Consider the following 27809-nt stretch of genomic DNA (forward strand, 5'->3'; position numbering starts at 1 on the left):
AATTATGCTTTTTTTGAATTAGTGTTAAAAAAAATGTGTTTGTGTTGTGGATTACTGTTTCCTTAAGAGCATGCATTCTAGGTTACGCTTCTGCCTGTTAAGCCTCACATTGATGTCATGGCTCACCTAGAAACTGCTGGTACTGCTGGACCTGGGTGCTGATGTCCGACAGACCCGAGCTCTGCTGCTGCTGTTGCTGTCCAGATCCCGAAGACATCCCGTTGGTGATTCCCTCCACCTTCTGTACCGGCTTCAACCTGCAGGGATACATAATCAGACATTCTGAGAAACACAGGAACCAGAGAGACTGAGAGCAAGAAATGACAGAGAGCATGTGTGTCCACCTCTGTTTCTGAGAGAAGGGCTGCTGCCTCATGGCCAGGTGCTGCTGGTCCTCCATCAGTCGGAGCAGAGATGAGTTCGCTTTGATCCGCAGTCCATAGTAGTGATATTTGGAATTCCCTCTGGAACAAACGCACCAAAGCTTCAGTGCACCTGCATGACCTGAACCATAGGATCATGGAGGCTTCTAACCACATACGTGTATATATGCATGACTCACAAAAACATACACTACCATTTAATTAATACATTAAAAACTATGAATACAGTATATACAGTATTGTTCAAAAGTTTGGGGTCGGGTAGATTTTTTTATGATTTTCTATTTTAATATACTTTAAAAATTTCAGCATCATTACTCCAGTCTTCAGTGTCACATGATCCTTAAGAAATCAGTGTAATATGCTGATTTGGTGCTCAAGAATAATTTCTTATTATTAATGTTGAAAACAGTTTTGCTGCTTAATATCTTTGTGGAAAAGGTGATACATTCTTTTTTCTTTGATGGATAGAAAGTTCAAAAGATCAGCATTTATTTGAAATTGATCTTTTTTGTAACATTATAAATGTCTTTACTGTTAGGCCTACTTTTGATTTAATGTGTCCTTGCTGAATAAAAGTATCAATTTCTTTCAAGAAAAAAAGAAAAGAAAACATCTTACTGACCCCAAACTTTTTAATGGTAGTGTATGCCACATTAATTTACTGTGAGTTGATTTTTGTGAGCGAATCATTCTTATAAACTGATTCTGATTTGAATATATAGACAATGATACAATCTAACTTAGACAAAAACTTAATGATAAACAACTACGTTTCACTTGAATCTGAACAAATTGATTCACTAAAATAAACTGGGCGCTAACAGACAGAGGTCACGTGACCTTTCTCTCACCGTGTGCCGAGACGTCTGGTCCTCAACCCCATGAACACGGAGCGGATGAGTTTTCCAAAGGACGCTGCATTGACAGGTTCCAGCTTTTGCTCCTGACAGTGCAGCAGGTAGTGGCAGTAGAGAGTGGACCGGGGCAAACTCACCCCTTCTGCTGTCTCATAATTATCCAACAACCACTGCACCTGAGGGCCAGAGGACAGCTGCCGGGATAAGACACACACACAGCCATACACACACTCAGACAGAGAGCCCAGGCTAAAGGATGACCTAAGATACACGCAAACGCCTAAATGCAAACATGTGCGTACGCTTTTGCATGCAGACACCGCTCATGCATATGCACTGTAATTATGCATTCATGCATAGTTAATGTTATATCATTTAAAGTCAACAAAAAACAGCATTCACTAACCCGTTTTAGTTCACTTTAACGCAAGACAAAATATTCAAGTGGAAAGCAACGTAGGAATGAACTTGATTTTATTTCTCATGAATATAGATTGGATGATAGGAAGCAGTTGTTCTGGATCGGAACGTGAGTTTGCAGTGGATTTGAATTTCATATTGACTTTAAATAAACAACAAATGGCATTATTTAGCCATGTCTATACAAATATTCTTATTCTGACAGCTTCATGAAAACACAATGCTGTGAATGTCTTTGTCTGAATTTCTGAGTTTGTGCACATTTCTTATTGATTATGGTAATATAGCCTGGTGTTAAAATTAAAACAAAGTTTTGGTGTGTCTTTCATTTATCTGGTGTTCAAGGTTTCAGTATGCAATAATTCAAGTTTGAGGAAGTATGCTGACAGATGAATCAAAAGCAGAACTTTTTGGTAGAGTTGGGTGATAAGTAGCAAAACATTTTGGTTTGGGAGAAAAATCTTGTACCAACAATTAAAGAACCCCTGTGGTGAAAATCAAGTTTTTAATGTTTTTTATATGTCAATGTGGTGTTTTTAATATGTTTTAAGGCAGACCATGTGGAAATTCATTGGTAAACACCACTGCTGAGTATTTTCTCTTTAAAGCGCCAGTGAACCGAAGACAGTCTCAAAAACGGAGTTTGAAATCGCTGATGTTTCTTATGTGCGAAACTACCTTGTAGCCAATCAAGTCAACGGGCGGGCAGGATTTAGCATATCATTAACTGCTCTCTGAAGCAGGGGAGTCTCAAAAGAAGCCAGGTTATCCCAGTACATTTTTCTGTTGATATGAAAAATCGGGTACATTTAGCAATATAACGGATGAATTATGTATGTGACGGACATTACGATGTAATGATGAACTATTTCCCTTTCTCCACTGAGCCACTATGTTGTTCAAAGCATTTCTAAGGAAACTGATTTTTAGAAAGCGGCTGTCTGACTCTGAGATGGTCAACAGGAACATCGTTTGTGTAACATTAGCAAAACACTATTAACTGTTTGATAACGTAGTCAAATAAGGCTAATCATATCAATTATTTTTATGTGTTCGACGTTGTAAAGAGCGATACCACTGTGCAGCGTTTACTACAGTAAAGTCTGAGCCGGTGTGATTGAGTGGAGGCGGGGCTAATCAGCATATCCGTGGGTCCGCGTAGATTAAATGAAGCAAGGGTGTAGAGTTACATTCAAGCTATTTTAAGGCATGAAGACATTTTTTTCACTGGAAAAAACTTAAAGGATGAGTTTAAAGATAAGTTTTAAGGGTTATTCTAATATGCTGATTTGCTGCTCAAGAAACTTTATTATCATTATCAACTATGAAAATAGTTGCGCTGCTTAATACATTAGTAAATCTGATGACATTCAGGATACAAATATGCAAAAATACAGAAAATCAGACAGGGGGCAAACACTTTTCCCCACACTGTATGCCTCTCGACAACTGTTTCTGCGTGCCGTGGCATACAAGCCAAGTATGCAATGAAACGTTAAATCAATGGAATGCCTCAATCATTAACTAAAAGAATTTTGTAATAGAGTGTGCAGCAAATTTGGAAGGCTGCTGTATATATGAACATGTTGAACAGGACCACACAAGGCCCTCTGTCTCTCATGGATAACATGAATATGGTCATGACTGAAATTTTATGTTTTCTGCGATGAATACGACAGCACAGTGAAAGCCTTAGCAAGCATCAATGATGAGCTACATGTCAACTGGACATGTGTCGTCATAGAAATAGCATGCTGACAAAAGTCAGTCTGATGGCTTTATTTAAATAAAACTGAATTTGGATTTGGAAGTATCACTGTGCTCTCTGACACGTGGAACTGAGCAATGAGATCGCCAAGTGTTTAAATTCGTTTGGGTGGCAGGAAGAGGAGGGAATCTGTGAGTGGCGATGAGTGACGATTAAGCCCCGCCCCTGCTGTCGTCATACCTTTTTGTCTGCCGACGGCACGCTATTGTCCTCGCCTTCGTTTATACTCACGGTGGACGGAGAGGCACGGGTGGAGTGCGGATAACCGTGACCGTTTCCGCTGCTGCCGGTGCCGCTGCCGGTCAGCATATAGCCGCCCTGAATAACGTAGCTCCCGCTGCTACCGTTAGCCTCGCTCCCGGAATCTCCAGAACCGTTCGCTGAAGTCCCCGTGGCTGCCACTACAGATGTGACTCCACCTACAGCCGCCGTCGTGGGATTGGCCACGATCTGCCCTGTCCCTGCCACAAACATGGACACCCCAGGGGATCCTGTTGTCACAGAGACGGTGAGAGGGGTGCCGGGGGACGTGGCCTCAGAACCGGAGGCAGGGGTGCTCTCGTAGTACTGTCCAGCAGTGGTCTGGGTATACAGAGGGGTCTCTGTGTAGGGGAAACTGCTGGAACGACTGTGAGAAAATGACAAGGGTCAGGATTCAGAATTTTAATCAAACATAACTTGGGCTTTTCACACTTTTTTGAGCATAATTAGCGGCAGTTGCGGCCTAATGGTTAGAGAGTTGTAACCCCAAGGTCGCGGGTGCGAGTCTCAGTATCAACAGGAAATGTATGCGGGGGAAGTAAATAAACATACAAAACTGAGGTGCCCTTGAGCAAGGCGCCTAACCACCAATCGCTCCCCGGGCGCCACAGCAAAAATGGCTGCCCACTGCTCCGGGTGTGTGTTCACGGGGTGTATGTATTCAATACTCACTGCTGTGTGTGTGTACTTGGATGGGTGAAATGCTGAGCATTAATTCAGAGTATGGGAAACCATACTTGGCAACACGTCACTTCACTTTCTTTTATTCAAAATGGTCTTGTTCTATGTATAAAACGGTTAATTTTTAACCCGAGGTTAATAGTTAATAGAGGGCACTTGGGTTGCGAGACAATGCAATTTTGTAACATTGTAAATGCATCCTTGCTGCATAAAATATTAATTTATTTTAATATATATATATTTCATTAACAAACTTTTGAACAGAATTGTACAAAGAAATGTAAAATTGGAATGAAATAAAAATTCACCCTATTTATTTTATAAATGTATGAAAATTCTGTCATTGAATTTTATAGTATGGAGAAAACAAAATACTATGGAAGTCAATGGGGCCAATCAACTGTTTGGTTACCAACATTCTTCAAAATATCTTCTTTTGTATTCAGCAGAAGAAAGAAATTCATACAGGTTTGGAGCCCTTTTAAGCCCTTTCCCTGCAAGCTCACATTCATCTTTCTCGACTTTTGAATAAAACTGGCAAAATCCAACAACAGACTTTAGCGAGGAGTTAACTGAGGAAGCATGTTTAGTGTGAAAAGCCCTATAGCTGATTCAGCAGAGATGCACAATGCTGGGGCCGAGCGATGGTTACCATGAATACTCACATGGTGCTGGTGGTGTAGTTAGCATCTCCTCCTTCCACATACTGCACCTGGTTAGTATATACATGCTGGACTGGCACCTGTTGGAGCTGCTGCTGTACCTGTGGCGCACATACAACAATACACAAATTGAGAAGTCACAATTGACACCATCACAGTTCTGCAATAAACTTGTTATATACATATATGTAAAAAAAAATGTCTGCAGCCACATTCAGTGCACTAATTCAGTGTTTCCCAACCTTTTAGTCTTATGTACCCCTCAAAAAACATCACATCCTCAACAGCAAACTAAAAGCTTTTTTTTTATGTGTTAAATATAGACCATTTTTTATTTATTTAAATATACTTATATATTTTGTATATCTACACTACACTTCAAACATTTGGGGTCAGTAACATTTTTATAGATTTTTTATCATTAAAAAGAATACTAATTAAATTGATCAAAAGTGACAGTAAAGACATTTATAATGTTACAAAATATTTCTATTACAAATAAATATTCTACTCATTAAAGAATCCTAAAAAAAAATATCACTTGTTTTACATTGATAATAAAAATAAAAAATCTTGGGCATCAAATCATCATATTAGAATGATTTGACACTGAAGACTGGAGTGATAATGCTGAAAGGAATCAGTTTTTAATTATATTTTAAAAGAAAATTAATTTCAAATTGTAATAATATTTCACAATATTGCTATTTTTACTGAATTTTTTAGCAAACAAATGCAGCCCTGGTGAGCAAATAATACTTTCAAAAACATTAAAAAAAACATACATTTAAAAAACATTAAAAAGAAACATTTACAGGCCCCAAAGTTTTGAACAATATTGTATAATATATATTTGTTTTTTATTTGTTTGTTTGTTTTAAATTAATTAAAATAATTTAAGTTATGTTCTATAATTTTTACAAACCAAAATACCCAATGTATCCTTTGAAGTACATGGACCCCTGGTTGGAAATCACTGCGCTAACTGATCTAACACAATCTCTCGCTGATAGACCACAGCTTCACCTACACACTGTTTTAACTAAAGTCACCTACACTATGGGCTGAGGGCATCTCATAGAGGAAAGACTGCACATCTGGCACAGCAGCAGAGGTGTAGGAGACCCCGTCTGTCTCCCAGCCCACCGACATGACAGGTAGAGAGAAGGTGACGGGCGAATAAGCGACAGGTAGAGATGGGGGGAAACAAGATGAGTAATCCAGCAAACCTCCATTAACAGATGCGTAAGATAAACTGTCTCCAAACGGGTTAGTGAGTTTCTCTAGTAGTACTACTGCTGGCCTACGCTCCAACCAGTCTTCTATCTGTCTCTTTCTCTTCAATTCACTCTCTCTCTGTACATCACTTCCTCTCTGTCTGAGAAAAGGGCTCTGAAAGCAACCATTCAGAGGGTTAGAAGACTGCCTGCTTAGAAAATTTTCCATTAAAGGAATGGTTAAGAAACTTTTTTTTAAGATAAACTATTCCTTTAATGAAAGATGGCATGATAATGAACATAATGAAATGCACATGAAATGTATTTCTATATTGGTCACGGGTTGAATTTGTCTTGACATCATAAGCCATGTTTCCATACACTTATTTTTTGTGAATTTTGGAATACTGCATAAAACAGCTGGATGAAAACGGCGATTCATAAAAAAATGCACATAAAAAAAAACGTATGCTCTCAACTGAGGCGTATATTTTTTTATCCGATAAGAAGATAAACTACAATGGACAGACATTTACCATATAAATCCCTCGATGAGCAACAAAAAACTGACTTTCTTTTGCCTTTCCTCAACAGTGGATGTGATTGGATAACTGGACTTAACCAGCAGACCAATTCTCAAATGTTGGTTAGGTCGTTCTGAAAATACCGAGCCAAACGATTGGGTATAGTGACCTTTCAGAAGTGTCTCGATTAAACGCAAGATCAAATTTTATTGAGTTTTGTCTGCGTGCCCTGAGACGCAAAAAACAGCCACATTGTAGTAACTTCCATATTTATTACAGATCTTTTGTGTCAATTTCCCAGGAAGTGATGATTTGGTTCTCTTGAACACATGAGATGGTGCTTTATTCGCAAATGTTTTAAATTTTGCGCTTTAAATTTAAATTTGAAGTTAAATTCACTACTTTGGATGGAAACATAGCTAGTGGCATCGATTTGACACCAAAGCCTGTCTTTATGACATAATAAGATATATATTTCTATAAGAGAGACAGCTTACCTCCTGTGTCAGGTGCACGGATTGTAGGCTGGTGACATTCAGCTGGGGGCTCGGCTCGGTTTTCGTTGTCTGAGATGTGGCTTGAACTACTGACCTCTGTTAATCGATTGCAGGGGGAAATGAAAAACATTAGCTCGCTGAACAAGCAACTGTAAGAATGACAATGAGTCTAATTGTTCAAAACTGGGCCACGGTTTACAGCTCTAATACTTGTTCTCATTAAAAAGCTTTACTTCTGAAAAAAAAAAAATGAATAGTGCTGTGTTTTAAAGTTGTGTTTAAAATGAGATATAGACTCCAGTCATATCAGTGGCCTAATTAAAGCCGATTTATTTGGGGCAGAGATGTTGAGATCACATGTTAACCTGAATACTACTCACATTACCCCTGATATTAGAATCTTCTCTCTAGGGAATAAATCACTATTAACTGTGAAAAGGGTATTTCTATATTTATATTGGTAAACATAAATTTGCTATAATGTTTTAGCTTCATCCACGATGCTAGGTGTCAAAGACCACTGTTGTGCAATATAGCGGTACACAAATACAATATTACTAAATAAACCTTTAAATATGTTTTAGGAACACTACTGTACAAAAATATTTTCGCTTGGTAATTTTTCTATTTGAATACATTTTACAACGATTTTCAGCATCATTACTCCAGTCTTTAGTCATGAATAGATGCGCTTTAATTTACTTCCAAAAGTCAAACAGCCATTCACTCTCATTATTAAGCTTGGAAGAGCCAGGACATTCTTTAATATAACTCCGATTGTATTCGCCTGAAAGAAGAATGTAATGTACACCTAGGATGGCTTCAGGGTGAGTAAATCATGCGCTAATTTTCATTTTTGGGTGAACTATCCCTTTAAAAAGGGACAATTTTAACATGCTCTAAAAAATGATCTGTGGGGTATTTTGATCTAAAACTTCACATACACACTCTGGGGACATCAGAGACTTATTGTACATCTTGTAAGAAGGGGCATTTAATGTCCCCTTAATGTCCCACCCCTTTAATGTCCCCCAGTTGTCAATAATTTTATCCCTTTTTAAAACTCATCTTTGATCACCAAAATGACATACTTAAACGTATTTTCCTGTGAAAAGAAAATTCTGCATGCCTTAAAATAGCTTAACTACACCCTTGCCTGATTTCCAATATGCAGATCTATGAATATGCAAATTAGCCCTGCCTCATTCACTCAGGCCAGCTCCGAGATCCACTCTGCTAAGCTAAACGCTGCACAATGGTATCGCACTTAACTGCATTGGACACATAACAATCATTGCTTGACTATGTTGTCAACAGCTAACAGTGTGTTGCTAATGTTAAATGAACCATGTTCCCGTTCGAGTCTGACCGGTGCATCAGCATCCTTAGAAACGCTTTGAACAACTCAGAGCATCAGTGGATAAAGTCATATAATTCACCATAACTTTGTAATATACATCATACACCAGCTATATTGCTAAATCGACCCAATTTTTCATATCAACAGAAAAATATACGGGGATAACCTGGCATCTCTCGAGACTACCCTGCTAGTTCGTGGTTAATGATATGCAAAAGCCCCACCAGCACGTTGACGCAATTGGTTACAAGGTAGTTTGTGACGTCAGAAATTTGGACACATGCTGCTGTCCCGAGAATTTTAGTTCCCTTTCGTTGTCACTCCGAGTTACGTCGGATGACGACGAATGGGGTTTCGCTTAGAAAGCCTATCAACTTCGAGTATTACAAAACGAGCCAATGGCAAAGAAATGCCATGGGTCTGCGGAATTTGCATGGCGTAACTCCGCCCCACCTCGTGGGTATAAAAGGAGGAAGCCGGCAGCAAGCAGATATGTTTTCGCTTCGGAGCCAAGTGTATTCTTCTCTCCACAAGCCATCTCTGAATTGTCAGCTTTACAAACGAGTACCTCGAGTGTTGGTGTGACGGCGATCTACGGCGAGAGCGTGCTTCCTGCTGATCTGTTGCAGTGGTCTGCCAGTCGGTGCGTTTCTCCCCGGGTGCTTCAACACTTGAGTTTTCTCTCACTAAAAGAGCTTACACGTGGCACGTCTTTTTAAAGATGTCTCGCCCGTGTACTTCTGGTTGCGGCAGATTGGTATCGGACTCTGATGGGCACGAGCGTTGCATAGTATGTTTGGGCATTGATCATGCTAGAGCAGCGCTCGTGGATGACTCATGTTCTCTCTGTGGGAACATGACCATCGCGTCATTACGGTCGAGACTCGGTGAACTCGCAAGAGTGAGAGTCCCCTCATCCACCCCCCGTCCTGCGGCTGGTGGCCAGGGTGATCTGAGGGTTACGGTCTGGAACAAGGCGCCGACTATGTGTCCGCGACCCCAGCCCCCCTCTTCAATGACGGTGCCCGCTAGTGAACTGCTGATTCCCGCGGGTCTACCCTCTGGTGGCCCGCGTGCTTCAGTTGAAGCTACAGAGGAAGATGCCATGTCTGTTGCAGCATCACTTGGCGGGTTTGACTCTTCTGGAAGTGAGGGCTCGTCACAGCTGCCACCTTCCGGTGTGCATACGGCTGTGCTCGAGTCTGATCCGGAGATGACGGCCATGCTTTCCCGGGCAGCCGCGAGCATCGGACTTGAGTGGAGGCCTCCACCCTGTCCTGAGCGCTCGCGGCTGGACGATTGGTTTTTGGGTAAGGCCGCCGACCCTCGTCCTCGGCAAACCCCAATACCTTTCTTCCCGGATGTGCATGATGAGATCTCGAAGTCCTGGAAGACCCCCCTGTCTTCTCGGGACCGCTCGCTGGTCTCATCCGCCTTTCCTCCCCTCGATGAGGCAGCTGCCCGTGGGTACACTGGGCTTCCCCCGGTTGAACGCTCTGTTGCCATGCAACTATGTCCTCAGAGTGCTTCTTCTCGGGGCGAGCCTAAGCACCCATCCAAAGCCTGTAGATTTTCGTCGACCCTGGTGGCGAAGTCTTACAGAGCGGCGGGACAGGCGGCTGCTTCACTGCATGCTATGGCCACTCTGCAGGTCTACCAGGCCCAGATGCTCAGAGACATGCACGAGGGTAGGACAAACCCAGGGCTCTTTGATGAGCTGCGCGCCGCGACCGACCTTGCTCTCCGGGCGACGAAGGTTACCGCGCGCTCCCTGGGTTTGGTGATGTCCACAGCTGTGGTCCAGGAGCGACATCTGTGGCTGAACCTGGCTGACATGCGGGACGCTGAGCGGACCCGTCTGCTTAACGCCCCCTTGTCCCAGGCCGGCCTCTTCGGCGGTGCAGTTGAAGACTTTGCCCAACAGTTTTCAACTGCCCAGAAACAGACCGAGGCCATCAAACACATTCTGCCCCGCCGGCCCGCTGCTGCCTCCACCTTGCCGGCCGGGCAGACGCCTCGACCTGTTTCCCGCCGAGGGCGCCCTCCTGCGGCTCCCGCCCCTCCCGCCCGGACCACGCAGCAGCCTCCACCCAGGGCCGGTCGCGGAGGAAGCCGTAAGAAGGCGCCACAGCCCTCTCCTGCCCCGCCCCCCGCTAAACGCCGGGCCAAGCGGCGCTCCTGAGACGGGCTGCTCAGGGATGATGATTGTTTCTCAGGAGGTGGTAGCAGGACCACTCCTTCCCCCGGTGGAGGGCCGGGGGAGAATCTTTTGTTCTCCACTCCCCGCTGCTCACCCACGGGTGGGCAGCACCCTAATGTGGTTAAAGACAGAAACAATCCCCTCTTCCCTGAGTTCACAGAGTTCTCGGGCGACACAGAGCGCCGCCCACAAGCCGTGCTCTCCTCGCCCCCCTCTGTCCCAGAGGCGGTTGACACGGCGTGCCGTCCACGGACCGCTTCGCCCCTGTCCCCCTCTGTCGCCAGATCCCTGGCAGAGCAGGCCCCCGCGGGACGACCAGCCTGGTCCTCCCCTGGCCCCCTCTGCCAGGGTGAGGTTGCTAACTGTGCCCCCTCTCCGGGCCGCTATGCCGTCCACATCTGGGCCAGTTACTCCGCCTCGCTGCCCCTCCGGGGGGACGCCTGTGGCTCGCATGATCCCGTTGGTTCAGTTCCTGGGAGCCTGGCTAGAGCTTCCCCGTCTGTCCCACTGGATCGCGCGTACCGTCAGGCTCGGCTATGCGATTCAGTTCGCACGGTCTCCTCCCCGCTTCAGGGGAGTCCGCTCCACTTTGGTCGGTGGCAATGCCCCTATCATGAGAGCAGAGATTGCCACCCTGCTGGCGAAGGGTGCAATCGAGACTGTCCCTCCAGCCGAGATGAGGTCCGGCTTCTACAGCCCCTACTTCACTGTCCCCAAGAAAACCGGTGGGTTACGGCCAATCCTGGACTTGCGCGTGCTGAACCGCTCCCTTCACCGGATGCCGTTCAAGATGCTCACCGCCAAACGCGTTTTCGAATGCATACGGCCCCAGGATTGGTTTGCAGCGATCGACCTGAAGGACGCCTACTTTCATGTCTCCATTCTTCCTCGACACAGACCGTTCCTCCGGTTTGCTTTCGAGGGGCAGGCATACCAGTACGCGGTTCTCCCTTTCGGGCTAGCCCTGTCTCCTCGCATCTTCACGAAGGTCGTCGAGGCGGCCCTTGTTCCCCTTCGAGAGCAAGGGGTTCGCATCCTGAGTTATATCGACGACTGGCTGATCCTAGCTCACTCTCGAGATCAGGTTTGCGAACACAGGGACCTAGTGCTCCGGCACCTAGCCGGTCTGGGCCTTCGGGTCAACTGGGAGAAGAGCAAACTTTGCCCCGTGCAGAGGATCTCTTTTCTTGGTATGGACATCGACTCGGTCGCCATGTCCGCGCAGCTTACGAGCGAGCGCGCGCAGTCACTGCTGACTTGCCTAAGACAATTCGAGGGCAAGAGTGCGGTTCCACTGAAACTTTTTCAGAGGCTCCTGGGGCATATGGCATCTGCAGCCGCGGTCACGCCGCTCGGATTGCTTCATATGAGACCGCTTCAGCTTTGGCTTCGCGACCGAGTCCCGAGGTGGGCATGGCAACACGGCACGTTCCGAGTACCAGTTACTCCGACCTGCCGTCAGTTCTTCACCCCGTGGTCGAACCTCGATTTTCTCAGGGCCGGTGTCCCCCTGGCACGAGCTTCCCGGCATGTTGTTGTCTCAACAGATGCCTCCACCACGGGCTGGGGCGCCATGTGCAATGGACATGCTGCTGCGGGCTCCTGGACAGGACCCCAGCGGCTGTGGCATGTCAATTGCCTCGAGTTGTTGGCAGTACGCCTTGCCCTGCACCGCTTCCGGGCGTTGCTCAGGGGTCAACACGTACTAGTCCGCTCAGACAATACCGCCACTGTAGCGTACATCAACCATCAAGGTGGTCTACGCTCCCGCCGTATGTCACAACTCGCTCGCCACCTCCTCCTATGGAGTCAGAAGCATCTGAGGTCGCTTCGAGCCATCTTCATTCCCGGAGCGCTGAACTGTGCAGCCGACGAGCTCTCACGGCTTCAGCCCCTCCCTGGAGAATGGCGACTCCATCCCCGGTCGGTTCAGCTGATTTGGGACCAGTTCGGGGACGCGCAGATAGATCTGTTTGCCTCTCACGACTCGACCCATTGCGCCCAGTTCTATTCCCTGACCGAGGGCACGCTCGGCACGGATGCTCTGGCGCACAGCTGGCCGCAGGGCCGCAAGTATGCGTTTCCCCCAGTGAGCCTTCTTGCGCACACTTTGCGCAAGGTCAGGGAGGACGAGGAGCAGGTCATTCTGGTTGCCCCTTACTGGCCCAACCGGACCTGGTTCCCCGAACTAGTACTCCTCGCGACAGCACCTCCCTGGCCGATCCCTCTGAGGAAGAACCTTCTTTCTCAGGGACGGGGCACCCTATGGCACCCTCGTCCCGATCTTTGGAACCTCCACGTGTGGCTCCTGGATGGGACGAGGCAGGTTTGAGTACCCTACCACCAGCGGTGGTGGCTACCATCACTTCCGCTAGAGCGTCGTCCACGAGACACGTCTATGCGTTGAAGTGGAACCTCTTCGTAAACTGGTGCTCTTCTCACCGAGAAGACCCCCGGAGATGCTCGATCAGTGTTTTGCTTTCCTTCCTTCAACAGGGGCTGGAGCGAAGGCTGTCTCCCTCCACCCTGAAGGTCTATGTTGCCGCCATTGCCGCACATCATGACCTCATCGAAGGTAAGTCGGTAGGGAAGCACGACCTGATCATCAGGTTCCTGAGAGGAGCGAGGAGACTAAATTCTCCTCGTCCTCCTCTCGTTCCCTCTTGGGACCTCTCAGTGGTTCTAACGGCCCTGAAGAGTGCTCCCTTTGAGCCCCTGCAATCAGTCGAGCTTAAGTTCCTGTCTATGAAGACAGCGCTCCTGGTTGCACTGGCCTCCATCAAGAGGGTTGGGGACCTGCACGCATTCTCCGTTGACGAAGCGTGCCTGGAATTTGGGCCGGCTTCCTCTCACGTGATCCTGAGACCCCGGCCTGGATATGTGCCCAAGGTTCCTACCACTCCCTTTCGGGACCAGGTGGTGAACCTGCAAGCGCTGCCCTCGGAGGAGGCAGACCCAGCCTTGGCACTGCTCTGTCCAGTACGCGCTCTCCACGCCTATGTAGACAGAACGCAGTGTTTCAGGACCTCAGACCAGCTCTTTGTCTGTTATGGTGGGAAGCTGAAGGGAAAGGCTCTCTCCAAGCAAAGGTTGTCTCACTGGATAGTGGACACCATTGCTTTGGCTTACCAGCAGCAAGGTCGACCGTGCCCCCTTGGTGTGACTGCCCACTCCACCCGGAGTGTGGCGTCCTCTTGGGCTCTAGCGCATGGCGCCTCGCTAACAGACATCTGCAGAGCTGCAGGCTGGGCGACACCTAACACATTCGCCAGATTCTATAATCTCCGAGTGGAGCCTGTGTCCTCTCGTGTACTCGCTTCAACCAGCTAGTACCGGACCCGCTCAGGTGTCTTCGCTTGCTCGCCATTCCACTCCACGGACTGGATACGTGCGATACTTTCCTCAGGTGAGCTTCTCCGAAAGCCCTGAGCTCCTCCAGCACTCCTGACGTCGGCGCCAGTGTCTATTGCCTGTGCGTCGGCTAGGTGCCTCCCGTGTGCATGGTCCCTCCTCTGAGCGACCCCCACATGTGTATTTCCACTGTAAGCCTCTCTGAGCGTGTGTCTTTCCCTTGGCAAGCCACCTTGCCACCCCTGGGGTTGAAATATTCCACCTGCGGCTGGACACCCCAGTGTTTTCCATATGCTTCCTTCGGGTCATATGTGTATTCTCTAAGTCCCCCCCCTCCGGGCTGGCATTAATTGCATACTTCCCCTAAGCTTGGGATATGCTTCCCAGTGTACCTTGGTATTCCTGTGTTATATGGAGTCCTTTGTCCAGGCTGACAGGGATCTCGATTTACGCAGGGCACTGGAAGACAGCTGAGAAGGTGGCGTGATTAGACTGGTAACCCCATTCGTCGTCATCCGACGTAACTCGGAGTGACAACGAAAGGGAACGTCTACGGTTACGTATGTAACCCTCGTTCCCTGAGTAGGGAACGGAGACGTTACGTCTGCCTGCCACTTTCCGCTGTACCGTGGGGATCGCCTGAGCTCAGTCTTGGCTCCTCAGCGAAGAAACATATCTGCTTGCTGCCGGCTTCCTCCTTTTATACCCACGAGGTGGGGCGGAGTTACGCCATGCAAATTCCGCAGACCCATGGCATTTCTTTGCCATTGGCTCGTTTTGTAATACTCGAAGTTGATAGGCTTTCTAAGCGAAACCCCATTCGTCGTCATCCGACGTAACGTCTCCGTTCCCTACTCAGGGAACGAGGGTTACATACGTAACCGTAGACGGTTTCTTTGGTAGCACCCCCCCCCCCACCTCTACAATGGTTTCATAGGTGCATTGAAAGAATCATTCATAAAACGCATTAAACTTTAGTTTACAAAGACGGAAACTCACCAAGTGGTCTGGGGTGTTCACTGATATGCTCACGAAAAAATCGCTGCAAAAGATGCTTTCCAACAGGTTTTGTCCAACTCCATTGACTTGTATTGGATGTTCTGTGAGGTAACGGTATTACTCCACCGCCGGAAACGGAAATGGGGTTGTTTGTATTCTTTCTGTAGTCTTATGCAGTCGCGGTATCGTAAGCTACGCTATCCAAACATTGGCAAAGGTGCATTATCGCCACCAACTGGGCTGGAGTGTCTATTATTCAAGCTCTCAACGGAAGAATGTCCGGTTGTGAGTAGGGATGGCCCGATACCGATACTGGCATCGGGGATCGGGTCGATACTGTCCTCATATACTCGTACTCGTACTCATAAAAATTCGCCGATACCACGCCCCGATACCACGTACATTTTGCGAAACGAAACTGGCCGCCGCGAGTGCTTTGTCGAGGTGAACTGAGGCATAGGGACGTGCACTCCCAACGCAAAAGAGTGCGGCGCGGCACTAGATCTGATGGCCGAGCGCGAGAGCGGGCGCGGGCGGTAATGCACTCACTCTGTGTGTGCGGGTTCCGGGAGAATAAAACGATTCGCGGGACTCCCGCAAACTAGAAATATCTATGAATACAACATATTAAAACGAATAGATTTTCATTCATCTGTTGCAGAAAAGCAAGAAGAACAACTAAAACAAAATAGAAACGATTTACAGGCCAGAGTTTCTATTCATAACATGTTTGCAGCGTTGAGCGATGTAGCCAATCACAGACATGTGTTGATTTCTTGAACGCAATGGCTAATCAGAAGCATTTAAGATAGACTCCCCTCACTGCTCAAAACTTTTTTGTTCAGTGCTGAATTCTGTATGCTGGCAAAACCTCTAATTATAACAAACAAAGTGTGGATATTATGAAAGATTCATTGTGCAGTCAGCTTCATTGATAATAACAGATGTGTGAGATCGCGATGAACTGTCAGCTTTTTAGGAATTAGACTATTAAGGGAGCGCACTTTGGGCGCATTAAGTCATGTCAGACCATGCACGCAGTAACTGCTTGCTTTTATGTTAAATTAACAGTGGTTTGTGTGTTAATACATTTATTATTTTACTCATTATTTTTTATTTTTAGACTTGTTCAAACAAGCAGAGAAGAAAATAAAAACAGTCTTCTAACCTGTGTTCTAAAATAGTCTTCTGTCTTCTTTTCTGGGAGCCTATAGTTACTTTTGCGGTAGAAATATCGGTATCGGTACTCGATATCGGCAAGTACACAAATGTAAATACTCGTACTCGTATCGGTTTGAAAAAAAATGGTATCGGGCCATCCCTAGTTGTGAGGCTTTTGAAAAAATAGGTCCACAGTTTTACAACGAATGGTAAAAACAACCTGTTGGAACCTGTTTTACAACCTGTTGGAAAGCATCTTTTGCAGCGATTTTTGCGTGAGCATTTCAGTGAACACCACAGACCACTCGGTGAGTTTCACGTCTTTGTAAACTAAAGTTTAATGTGTTTTATGAATGATTCTTTCAATGCACCTATGAAACCATTGTAGAGGTGGGAGGGCGCTACCAAAGAAACCTAAAATTCTCGGGACAGCAGCATGTGTCCAAATTTTAATCTTAACCATTCGATTTAATCAGAAACGATCTTAAAACAGGGCTTTACTTGTAAAACACCGAACTCACCCTTTAAGACTGCAAGGGAAGCTCGGCTTACCCTATAATGTCAAAAAATTAATGGTCAGATATGTACTATATATACTTAAAAGATATGTACTACATATATGTAGTTAAAATTTTATTGACTAAAAATGCGTTAGAACATGTTCATCTCGAAGACGAGTTCGTTCAGAATCAGCTACATATAGCAGATCGGCTGACTCGTGCATTTCTCTGTTGAAGCCAAGCTTCCATTGACTTCAATGCGGCTGCTTTGAATAGTTTTTTTTCAGTGCTTCGAAACTAGACGGTCATTGGAATAATCTACGATTATGTCCCGCCCACGGATGCTCAGCGTCTCTAGGGTGAATGGAGGAGTGGGCGGGCCTGGACTCCGGGCTTCTGCGTGATGATTGGAGGGTCTGTCGAAAGACTGCATCTCCTTTTGATTGACAGCGATTTTGTACTATAAAAAGTACGCTGACGCTGAAGCTATTCGAGCTCAGTCGCATCGCGGACTTTGCAAGTGTAGTCGAAAGACAAACTGCTGCAACTTATTTCTTGGTATTTGCTTGGCGAAATTGCTAGCCAATTTTCATCATACATTTCACACAATTATACACCACATTCCTTGTTTCAGTTTAACCTAATTCCCACATTTCCTCAGTCGAGTTTAATATCTTTTTTTAGATTGTTTGTTTATTCATTCATTCATACATACAGCTTCCCCTCTTTGAAAGACCAGCAGCCGCCACTGATTTGCACATGGTTTGTCTTAAAGCACATTAAAAACACCACATAGACTTATAAACAACATTAAAAACTTTTCAACACAGAGAGACTTTAACAAAGTCTTTACAACCTTTCTGGGCCTTTAAGTTGCAATGACGTTGCTGCCTATGGCTGGTTCAGAAACGTCTGGGATTTCATCAAAAATATCTTAATTTGTGTTCCGAAGATAAACAAAGGTCTTACGGGTTTGAAAGGCATGAGGGTGAGTTAGTAAAGACAGATATTTCATTTTTGGGTGAACTAACCCTTTAAATACATTACCTTGATCACTTTAATAATTCTGTTTGTGTACAGATATGGGAAAAAAATTAATAGGAGTGCATTGACATTTTTTTTGTCATCATAACCATCATGTTTTCAAGCCAGATAATTCCAAAAGGTTCCTATAAACTTTTGTCAGTCGGTATATTAAAGGGGCATTCGGCAACTATTTCAGCTTAATAAAACCGTTTAGAAATCATTTGGATGGTTTAATAACCTGTTCTGGTGAGAATGGTGACTTTCCCCGCTCCCCCAACGGTCCTAGGCGGAAAACCAACCTTGCAACATGAGGATTAACGTCCCGGTAAGTTGGAAATAGGAAGTCTTGTGAGAAGCGAGAACGAGCGAGAAACACAAACTGCTTTATGGCATTTCGACATAAACACACACGCCGCCCTCAATGTGTATGATGTATTCCCACCTCGGTAGACACAGCTCCACACGATAAAGTTGGCCGGCTCTGATAATAACAAATGCACATGAGCAGCGGTAGAAAGGGGGAGGAGGGGCCGCAAGTGAGTTGTTTTTACGACATTGTTGTGAAATATACGCCTCACAGCTGTAGGGGGAGCTTGTTGAGAAAACATGCGACATCAAAAGTGAAAATCAGCAAAGATATAACTAGGGTTGCCCAATGCCCCTTTAATCTACACTAATTCAAAAGCTTGGAGTCATTAAGATTTTTTGCAACGTTTGTGAAAGAAGCAGCACTCAGCAGTCACTTTTAATCAATTAAATGCATTCTTGCTGAATAAAAGTATTAAAGTATTAAACTTTTGAACAGTAGTTTACATATTCAATTATTTCTTGATTTAAGACTTGAAGCGATTGCAGTGCATTCCAAAGTTGTGCTTGTTTAGGTGAGTGGCGGTGCGGGTGGCTTTACTATGTATTTGGGTGGACAGGATTGGTGTTTAGGGTTTGTGTTACCTGTTGTGCGGCCTGAACCTGCTGCACCACCTGCGTAGGAACTCCAGTCTGGACTACAGCAGCAGGAGGACTAGAATCTGACACTGAGTCACTGGAATGAAGAGAACCCTCTACAGGAAAAGAAGTAAAGAGAAAACTGTTAAGGATTGGAGGAATTTTTTTTTAGAAAAAAACAAGTATGTTAATTTTAAAAAAAAAATTACATTTATGCATTTGACAGACACTTTTACACAAAGCAACTTGGTACACATTTTATTAAGTTCATGCTTTCTCTTCTGGGAATTGAACTCATGACCTTCCGTTGCTAGTGCTATGCTTCTGTTTGAGCTACAGGAATAAACCTAAAATACACATGGTAAAATAAACCATTTATAGAGATGATTATTAAAGAAAAATTATTAAAAATACAGATTTTGACATTTTCAGAAGAAGATATGAGTGGTGCTTGCCTGTATTAAACACACTGCCATGACAGAATTCCCAGATGTTGCTTGGTGGTTACTAGTAGGGGTTAAACGGATCGTAGTTGATCCATGATCTGTATGGACCAGGCCCCGCGGTTCAGCATGCATGTGATTCGTGGATTAATTGGAGAGTTTAACCATCATAGACTGAAATTTTATCATTTATACGTGTTTTTTCTTGTCAAGTAACATATTCAAGCTATTTTAAACTATTCCAGCAAGAAGAGGCAAAAGAGAACTCAATTGATTATTTGCACGCTCTATCATCTATGCACACAGCTGCACACAACCAATACGCGCACACACAGAGAGGCTACGGACTGATAGTGCGCAAAGACCAAATTGATTCCCATTTCACATCTCCTTGCGCTTGAACGGACACAAAATTGTCAAAAAACCTGTCTCTGCAAGAATTCTCGTAAACAAAGTTGAGAAAGAAATCAGATGTGTATCATTATATTGGATTCGTGCAATAGCTCTTAAAGTGACAGCAGCCTATGAATACCTGCTGCTGTCTGAGTCATTAATGTCAATCAAAAAACAAAACACAGCTTTAACAAAGATTAATCTATATCCAATTTATACAGTGAACACTAAAGTGTAATTTCACATTTAGACCGAATTATTAAATTCCTATACCTGAATACTAATTTATTTGTAACTTCTTTATTTTTTTTATTTATGTTTTTATTTAGTGTATTCATCCTTTTTTTTTTTACTGACCCCCCTTCTCCCAATTCATTTTTTTAGTTGAACCACTAGTTACTAGGGTGCTTTATCTGGTTGCTAAGGGTTGCCTAGGTAGTTTCTGGGATGTTCTGAGTGGCTGTTTACTGGCCAAAATCAAATGACTCCAACATCAAGTGTCTATGTTATTCTGTTCTCTAGATATGTCCCTCCTTCAGTCAAAAGCCTGTCCAAGTACCCACACTTGTGGTCTTTGCACTTGACCACTTGTCTACTCACATTACGCATTTCTTGTATTTGGTCCAAGTGTTCAAGTAGGCGTGAAGACTGCAAGTGTGTGCAGAACTTTTGATTACCCGATTGGATACACTTATAGTGTTATAAAAATGCAAATGTTTACAGAGCTCTATTTTGATTTTCAATACTTTGCATTTTAAAATAAACATCTAAGTATGTTCAGTAGTCCCTATGTAACCGAGGACATAATTTAGTAATCGTGGTTCTTCTAATTAAGTGATAAAAAAGCAGTTGCAAAAAGTTGTGCAAAAAACAATCATATCTGATGGAAGAAGACCAATCAGAATTACCAAAATGATATCCCAATATTGTATAAAATTAAGGTCTTTTGTTCCCACATATTTTGTTTATCTTATATCTCATGTCATTCATTTACATGATAGTTGATTTACTCTTACCTGTAACTGTGACAACAATGTACTGTGGTGTATTCTGAGCATTGCTGGACTGCGTAGGTGAGCTCTGAATCTCAGCTGTGACATATTGAGTCTGAGTGGGCGGGGCTTGTGCGGGTGGTGCCTGGACGATTGCCTGGCTCTTCTGTGCTTGTGAGGGAGGGGGCGTGGTCTGGCCAGTGGACGGGGCCGCTGAAGGTGTGGCCCCTGTAGTCTGAAGTTCAGCCAGGAATTGTTGGGGAGCTGCTGTCACGGTGGCAGCCTGGCCTGATGTGGAAGTCACACCGCCTCCCTGAGGCTGGGAGGTCTGCTGCAGCTCTCTCACATAAACTGGAGTTGCCATCGGGTTCCCCTGGACTGAGTGCAATAAATCACATGGAATCACATAATAATATGTAAGGTATAATGTACAACATGTGTTATACGAGACGTGTAATACACGCCAAACTCAAATACCAGGATGAGCGGTCATTATATATATTATCAGGGGATTAATAGAGTGCATTAGTGCCCACCCACTTTTTCAGAAGTTTTTTTCCATCTGTTTTTCCCATAGGGATTTGAAAAAGTCTTTGTTAAAATGTTTTAAGCCATGAACCAAAATAATCAGGGGCTAGGTTAATCACATTACAACCTTTTTATTTGAAGCAAAAAAAGTATTTGAAAATCAGAAAAAAAACAAATTGAACCAGACTGTGTACTTTAACTACAAAGAACTACAATCCCATGTAGCATTGTGAACAGCAAAATCAATGAGATGGAGACGATATATCAAAAATCAAGAAACATACTCCATAAAGATGGAACAAAAATATTAATTTAAAGTTGATTATATCTATAGAAGCAATATATGTTAAGTTAAGTATATTTTAAGCAAAATATTCATATATATATTAATATACATATATATATATATATATTAGGCTTGCTACGGTAGTCGGTGTTACCGGTGTTGTCACACACGACGTGTGATATATGTATATATATATATATATATTAGTGCTGTCAAACGATTAAAATATTTAATCGCGATTAATCGCATTAATGCCATAGTTAACTCGCGATTAATCGCACATTTTTATCTATTCTAAATGTCCCTTGATTTCTATTTGTCTCATTATTTTTTCTAATTTTAATGCTCTTATCAACATGGAAAAGTGGATCAGCAGTAAGTTTGTTCTTAGCTGTGGTATCCATGTGCTTCTGTCTGAAGTCATCCATTGTAGAGCTTAGATCGGGCCCAAAAAATCAAGCCCGACCCGAGCCCGTGCGCATTGTGTCCGAGCCCGGCCCGACACATAAACTGTAATTATGAGCCCGAGCCCGATTTAAACCCGTCCATTTTTTTCATACGTGGGTCGTTATAACTGACGTTCTCAACTACTTTCTATGTTACTTTCTCCCGCCCGCAACATTTTTGTCCCGCTCCCGCCCGCAAATACACTTTTTTTTGTAGGCTACCTCCAAATACTTTCGCCTACGTGTCGCCACCATACACATCAGCATAAATGCTCCTGATAAATTATTTGTTATTAAAGCATTAACACACAAACCACTGTTATAAAATAAAAGCAAGCAGGCTACTGAGTGCATGGTTTGGCATGACTGAATGCGCGCAAAGTGCGCTCCCTTAATAATTCCTAAAAAGCTGACATCAGTTCATCGCAATCTCACACATCTGTTATTATCAGTGAAGCTGACTGCACAATGCATCTTTCATAATATATACACTTTGTTTGTTATAATTTGAGGATTTGCCAGCTTACAGAATTCAGCACTGAATAAAAAGTCAGTTTTGAGCGGTGAGGGGAGTCTATTTTAAATGCTTCTGATTCGCCATTGCGTTCAAGAAATCAACACATATGTCTGTGATTGGCTACATCACTCAACGCTGCAAACATGTTATAAAAAGAAACTCTGGCCTGTAAATCGTTTCTATTTTGTTTTAGTTGTTCTTGTTGCTTTTCTGCAACATATGAATAAAAATGTATTAGTTTTTATGTTTTATTCATAGATATTTCTAGTTTGCGGGAGTCCCGCGAATCGTTTTATTCTCCCGTATCCGCACACACAGAGTGAGTGCATTACCGCTCGAGCCCGCCCTCGCTCTCGGCCATCAAATCTAGTCCCGCGCCGCACTCTATTGCGTTGAGAGTGCACGTCTCTAGATCGGCGTCTCGCGCTCGCGCCATCCACTCAAAACGTACCGTTAGCCTACTACTCTTTGGCCGGCGCGCAAGCCCAAACAAGTACGTGCGGCGTGCCTGTTGTTTTGTTTCCGGTCTAGCTATCCGGTGTGATGTTGTAGTTTTTCTAACGTTACTAGTTGTTGCAACAGCATGTGAAAAAAATACAAAGTTTGCTAGGCCAAAAAGAGCGTTAATCTCGCGATAAAAAAATTGACGCCGTTAAAATGTGTTTGCGTTAACGCCGTTAATAACGCGTTTAACGCACAGCAATAATATATATATATATAGACACACACAATTATGTCATTCACAGTGCTACACAGGAGTGGGCGGAGCTAAAGAGCTTTTTAGGCACAATTTCTTGTCACTATTCTCAGATTTGTGGAATTTTCTGTACAGCATCTTGGGTAATGCAGTTTTCACCACAAATTCAGCTGTTAAACAGCATTATTTTAAAAATAAGTTGAAATAATGCAAACTGATGGCTTCAACAGAAGCATATTCCATCGCAAACAACCTCGGAGCTATGTCTTTAATGGTTTATAAGTTGTAAAATTAAAATGTTCCCTATGGAGAAAATGAAAGGAGTTTTTACTTCCGGAACCCAACTGTTTCACTCTATAGAGTGAAACAGTCGGGTTCCAGAAGTAAAGATTCCATTCATTTTCTCCATAAGGAAATTGATTTTCAAAGATAAATTATAAACCATTAAAGACAGATAGCCTTACTGTGAGCAATGAGGTTGTTAATCCATGGTATTTGCTACTGCTGAAACCATCAGCCTGTTTTTTTAAGCTTTTTATTAAAATAATCGTGTTTAACATTGGAATTCCTGGTGGAACACTACATTACCATGATACTGTACAGAAAATTACACCAATCAGAGAGTCGAAAAATGCAACACACGCCAAAATAGCTCATTAGCTTCGCCCACTCCCATGAAGCATCATGCGCATGATGCTTCATGGGATTGTAGTTCTTTGTAGTTTAAGTACACAGTCCTGTACCTAAAGTCTTTTAGTCAAATTTTCAAAAACTTTTTTGCTTCAAATCAAAGTTTTTAGTGTTATGATTCACCTTGAAGGTAATTGGCTTGGTTCATGGTTTATAATGCTTTAACAAAGACTATTTTAAAATCCCTATGGCAAAAAAATGAATGGAAAAAAGAATACTTCCGGGACCAACGCCGCAGAAAAGGGTGACGGGAACTAATGTAATCTTTTGACCTCAGAACGTTGTAACGGACCAATCAGAATCAAGCATTTCAGAGAGCTGTGTAATAAACAAAATATATTAGAAAACTACATTTAAATGCAGTTGTGTGAAATTTCATCCATTCGCTAGGTAAAAACAGGATGAATTATGCACTGATGTAAAAACTCTAAGTACGACCAATATTAATAGTAATGCTTGCCATAGCAAACAACAGTATCAAAGTTAGTTGGGTTTTTATCATTATCACTAATCACTTTTACTAAGTACCACCTTGGCACAACCACACAGTTACAGGAAAGCCCTAAAGACTACAACCATTATTGGGCCAGCAAAATGAAGAGGAGAGAAGGTTCGGGCAGAGCGTTTGGTGTCCTATTACCAGTAACCTGATCACCGCTTGCAAATGAATGAGGGCACACAGAACAAGAACACAAAGAGGGACTCGAAAACTAAAAAATGAAAATTCAATTTAAATTAAAGGGTTAGTTCACCCGAAAATGAAAATGATGTCATTAATGACTCACCCTCATGTCGTCCCAAGCCCGTAAGACCTCCGTTCATCTTCAGAACACAGTTTAAGATATTTTAGATTTAGTCCGAGAGCTTTCTGTCCCTCCATTGAAAATGTATGAACGGTATACTGTCCTTGTCCAGAAAGGCAATAAAGACATCATCAAAGTAGTCCATGTGACATCAGTGGGTTAGTTAGAATGTTTTGAAGCATCGAAAATACATTTCGGTCCAAAAATAACAAAAACTACGAATTTATTCAGCATTGTATTGTCTTCCGGTTCTGTTGTGGATCCGCGTTCAGTGACGCTGCTGACGTAAGACGCTGCTGACGTGTTATCTGGTGCGCCCGAGCTTCGTTTACAGTCTGAGGGAGACGCACACTGGAAACAAAACAATCTTCACAAACATGTCTAAGGATTTCCACACAGAGGAAGACTTGCATTTTTTTGCCCAGCCATATTTATCTGAACCCGAATACACGGACGCACCAGATACACGTCAGCAGCGTCTTACGTCATCAGCGTCACTGCGGACTCGTGAAGGTGGATCCCCAACAGAACCGGAAGACAATACAATGCTGAATAAAGTTTGTTATTTCTGGACCAAAATGTATTTCCGATGCTTCAAAACATTCTAACTAACCCACTGATGTCACATGGACTACTTTGATGATGTCTTTATTGCCTTTCTGGACAAGGACAGTATACCGTTCATACATTTTCAATGGAGGGACAGAAAGCTCTCGGACTGAATCTAAAATATCTTAAACTGTGTTCTGAAGATGAACGGAGGTCTTACGGGCTTGGAGCGACATGAGGGTGAGTCATTAATGACATCATTTTCATTTTTGGGTAAACTAACCCTTTAAGGTGTATTTCTCTAATAAAAACAACCATTTGTGGTCTTAGACCTTTAAAACTCCAATCTCGCAGTTAGTAAAACCTTTAATTGTTGCTTGTCTTCTACTATTACCAGCATTTGTAGCACAACCTACCCAATAATGTCATGTGTCAGTACTAATTTACTTGATAACTGTTACTCTTATCTCTCAAAATCACGATTCAATTACGCAACAATCCTCGAATCAAGCCAGCATACATCTAGTTTCCTTTGTATTCTTGAGAATGTTGATGTTGCACTTGTTTTGGTCTGCATCACTTGGTACATGAAAGGCCCTACATAAATAAAAGCATAACATTATAATAATTATAATAATGATCCACAATAATAATGTATTGTAATAAAATACAAATATTATCTACATAAATTAACAAGTATTGATATCATCAATAGGATCAATCCAGTCTATTCTTCTATAATATATGCACATGCACCCCACAATTATAATTAAATCAAAAAATTATTTGATCACGGTTACTATAACCTTGAAGTTAACAAAAAATAATGCAGAAACATTAAATCAGAAAATAATTAAATTTTCTTGACGTGCAAACAGTATCTGCGCACTCAAATGCAATGGTTTGCATGAGGGCATTTGTATATTATTTACAATGAACGGAATGTTATTTCGGCACATTATTACATATGGTTCCATATCCAATAATCAGTGAGGTTATGGACAAGACGGTCTCTGGTTTATCCAGCAATAACTGCGGGTTTGTCCGCGTGCTCGTCGGTGTAACTATGCCAACAGCGTTTATAACACCTGGCTCCATAGCAACGCTAGCCGAATGCTATGGATGGGTGTCTATCCAGCAATGTGTGGTATGGAGACTCGCGTATTATTGCAAACAACACCCGCCATTTTGTACAATCTATCTAGTATATCGTCATAACAACAACGAGCAGCTTTTGCTGAGGCTGTTGGTCATGTCTATCATTTATGAGACGCATCTGGCTAAAGCGCGCGACTCGATCGCTTAGCAATCCCTGCCACCAATAATGATTACTGGACATCGATAGACGCCAAGAATATCATCATTCTCGCACCTGCCTCGGTTTTCAACATAGTGTGACTTCATATGAAATATAAAAAACGGAATCACCTCTTATTCCGAGTGACTTTTCCAGCGGTACTTTTGATTTAATGCTTTTTTCAATGAATCGGGTTGTTGTTGTTGTTGATTCTCGTTGCTGGGTTCTTGTCACCACGACTACCGTGGCTATGGCGCTTCGTCCTCACCCAGGCAACTGTTGCTACCCACTCGCTGTGTTCCCGCCCCATTTCTTCGCTCTGATTGGTCCAGGTACAAAAACTATAACGCCGCGTCTTCCTATTTGTGGAACTGCGGATCCGATGCGACATTCAGCAGCTGGTTTGTCTGAAGCGTGTCAATCACACGCGCCTCGCGCTCAGATTGTACAAACCGGCTGTTTATGTAGCGTACTGATCTGGAATCAGTCGTGTTGTTTCGTTAAAGTATTACTATTACAGCACAACTTACAGAAAGCTGATCTGAATCTAGGTTGTATACGAGCTGACAACACGATCTAGCAAAAATACGAAATATAAAAAATTAATAAACTTTGATATGTAACTTTTTTTAAATTAAACACCTTTATTTCATTTGACATGATCAAAACATGCCTTAAAATATGTAAACATATAAAAATACATCACCTATACATTTTACGTTTTTTAAATGTAATTATTTAATTAGTATTTGACTACCTTTAGTTAAGTTATTTTTTATATAAATTGAATATAAAAATGAACATGGATCTGCAATTGCTTCTAAAAGATTTTTAAAAATATCTGCTATATTTACATATCTGTATAAACTAAAAACAGAGGTCGATGGCCACCATCCTTGCTTTTTTAATTAAACACACTTTTAATTTTTTTATTATTATTTAATTAGATTTAAATATTATTTAATTAGTATTTAATTACTTTTAATTTAAAAAAATGTTCAAGGTGTATTCAAGTTATTATTTTTTTGTATGACTTTTTTGTATGAAACTTAATAGATCTGAGAAATTTTAACATTTTGTGTCACTCATGAACATGATGGACCTGCAATTTTATGCTTTTATAAAAGATGTAAAATAATATATTCTATATTTAAATATTTGTGTAAACCAAACAGACGTCCATGGCCACCATCCTTGCAGGCAAAGTTGTAAACGTCAAACATTATGGTTAATGTCTCTCGAAATGTCATGCTGTTGTCATTGTTATCATCGCATTCATTAAAAATTCATTATTCTGTTGTCATTTTGGAAATTGGTGACCTTTGTCCACGTGGTTACAAAGATTTCTATGTG

General features: G+C 43.0%; 1 protein-coding gene across 8 annotated transcripts in view; it reads right to left on the reverse strand.

Annotated features, from left to right (window-relative positions):
* Nucleotides 1-26730, reverse strand: part of rfx1a (regulatory factor X, 1a (influences HLA class II expression)) — a 40246-nt gene extending 13516 nt beyond the window's left edge. The window contains exons 1-10 of one of the 8 annotated variants that reach the window (XM_077211888.1): nucleotides 26588-26714; nucleotides 20668-21021; nucleotides 18822-18931; nucleotides 7274-7369; nucleotides 6092-6427; nucleotides 5039-5136; nucleotides 3612-4059; nucleotides 1238-1437; nucleotides 345-464; nucleotides 127-257 (exon numbers count right to left, since the gene is read on the reverse strand). In XM_077211888.1, coding sequence (XP_077068003.1) covers nucleotides 127-257; nucleotides 345-464; nucleotides 1238-1437; nucleotides 3612-4059; nucleotides 5039-5136; nucleotides 6092-6427; nucleotides 7274-7369; nucleotides 18822-18931; nucleotides 20668-21007 — 1879 coding nt within the window. In that variant the 5' untranslated portion in view covers nucleotides 21008-21021; nucleotides 26588-26714. Of the gene's footprint in view, nucleotides 1-126; nucleotides 258-344; nucleotides 465-1237; nucleotides 1438-3611; nucleotides 4060-5038; nucleotides 5137-6091; nucleotides 6428-7273; nucleotides 7370-18821; nucleotides 18932-20667; nucleotides 21022-26587 lie in introns of all 8 variants that reach the window. The other 7 variants (XM_077211882.1, XM_077211883.1, XM_077211881.1 and 4 more) reach the window with 7 other exon arrangements.
* Between the last annotated feature and the right edge of the window lie 1079 nt (nucleotides 26731-27809).

Source organism: Siphateles boraxobius, unplaced genomic scaffold (genome assembly GCF_051911475.1).
Source record: "Siphateles boraxobius isolate OS27281-9 unplaced genomic scaffold, OSU_SipBor_1 66, whole genome shotgun sequence".
In the NCBI taxonomy this organism is placed as follows: domain Eukaryota; kingdom Metazoa; phylum Chordata; class Actinopteri; order Cypriniformes; family Leuciscidae; genus Siphateles; species Siphateles boraxobius.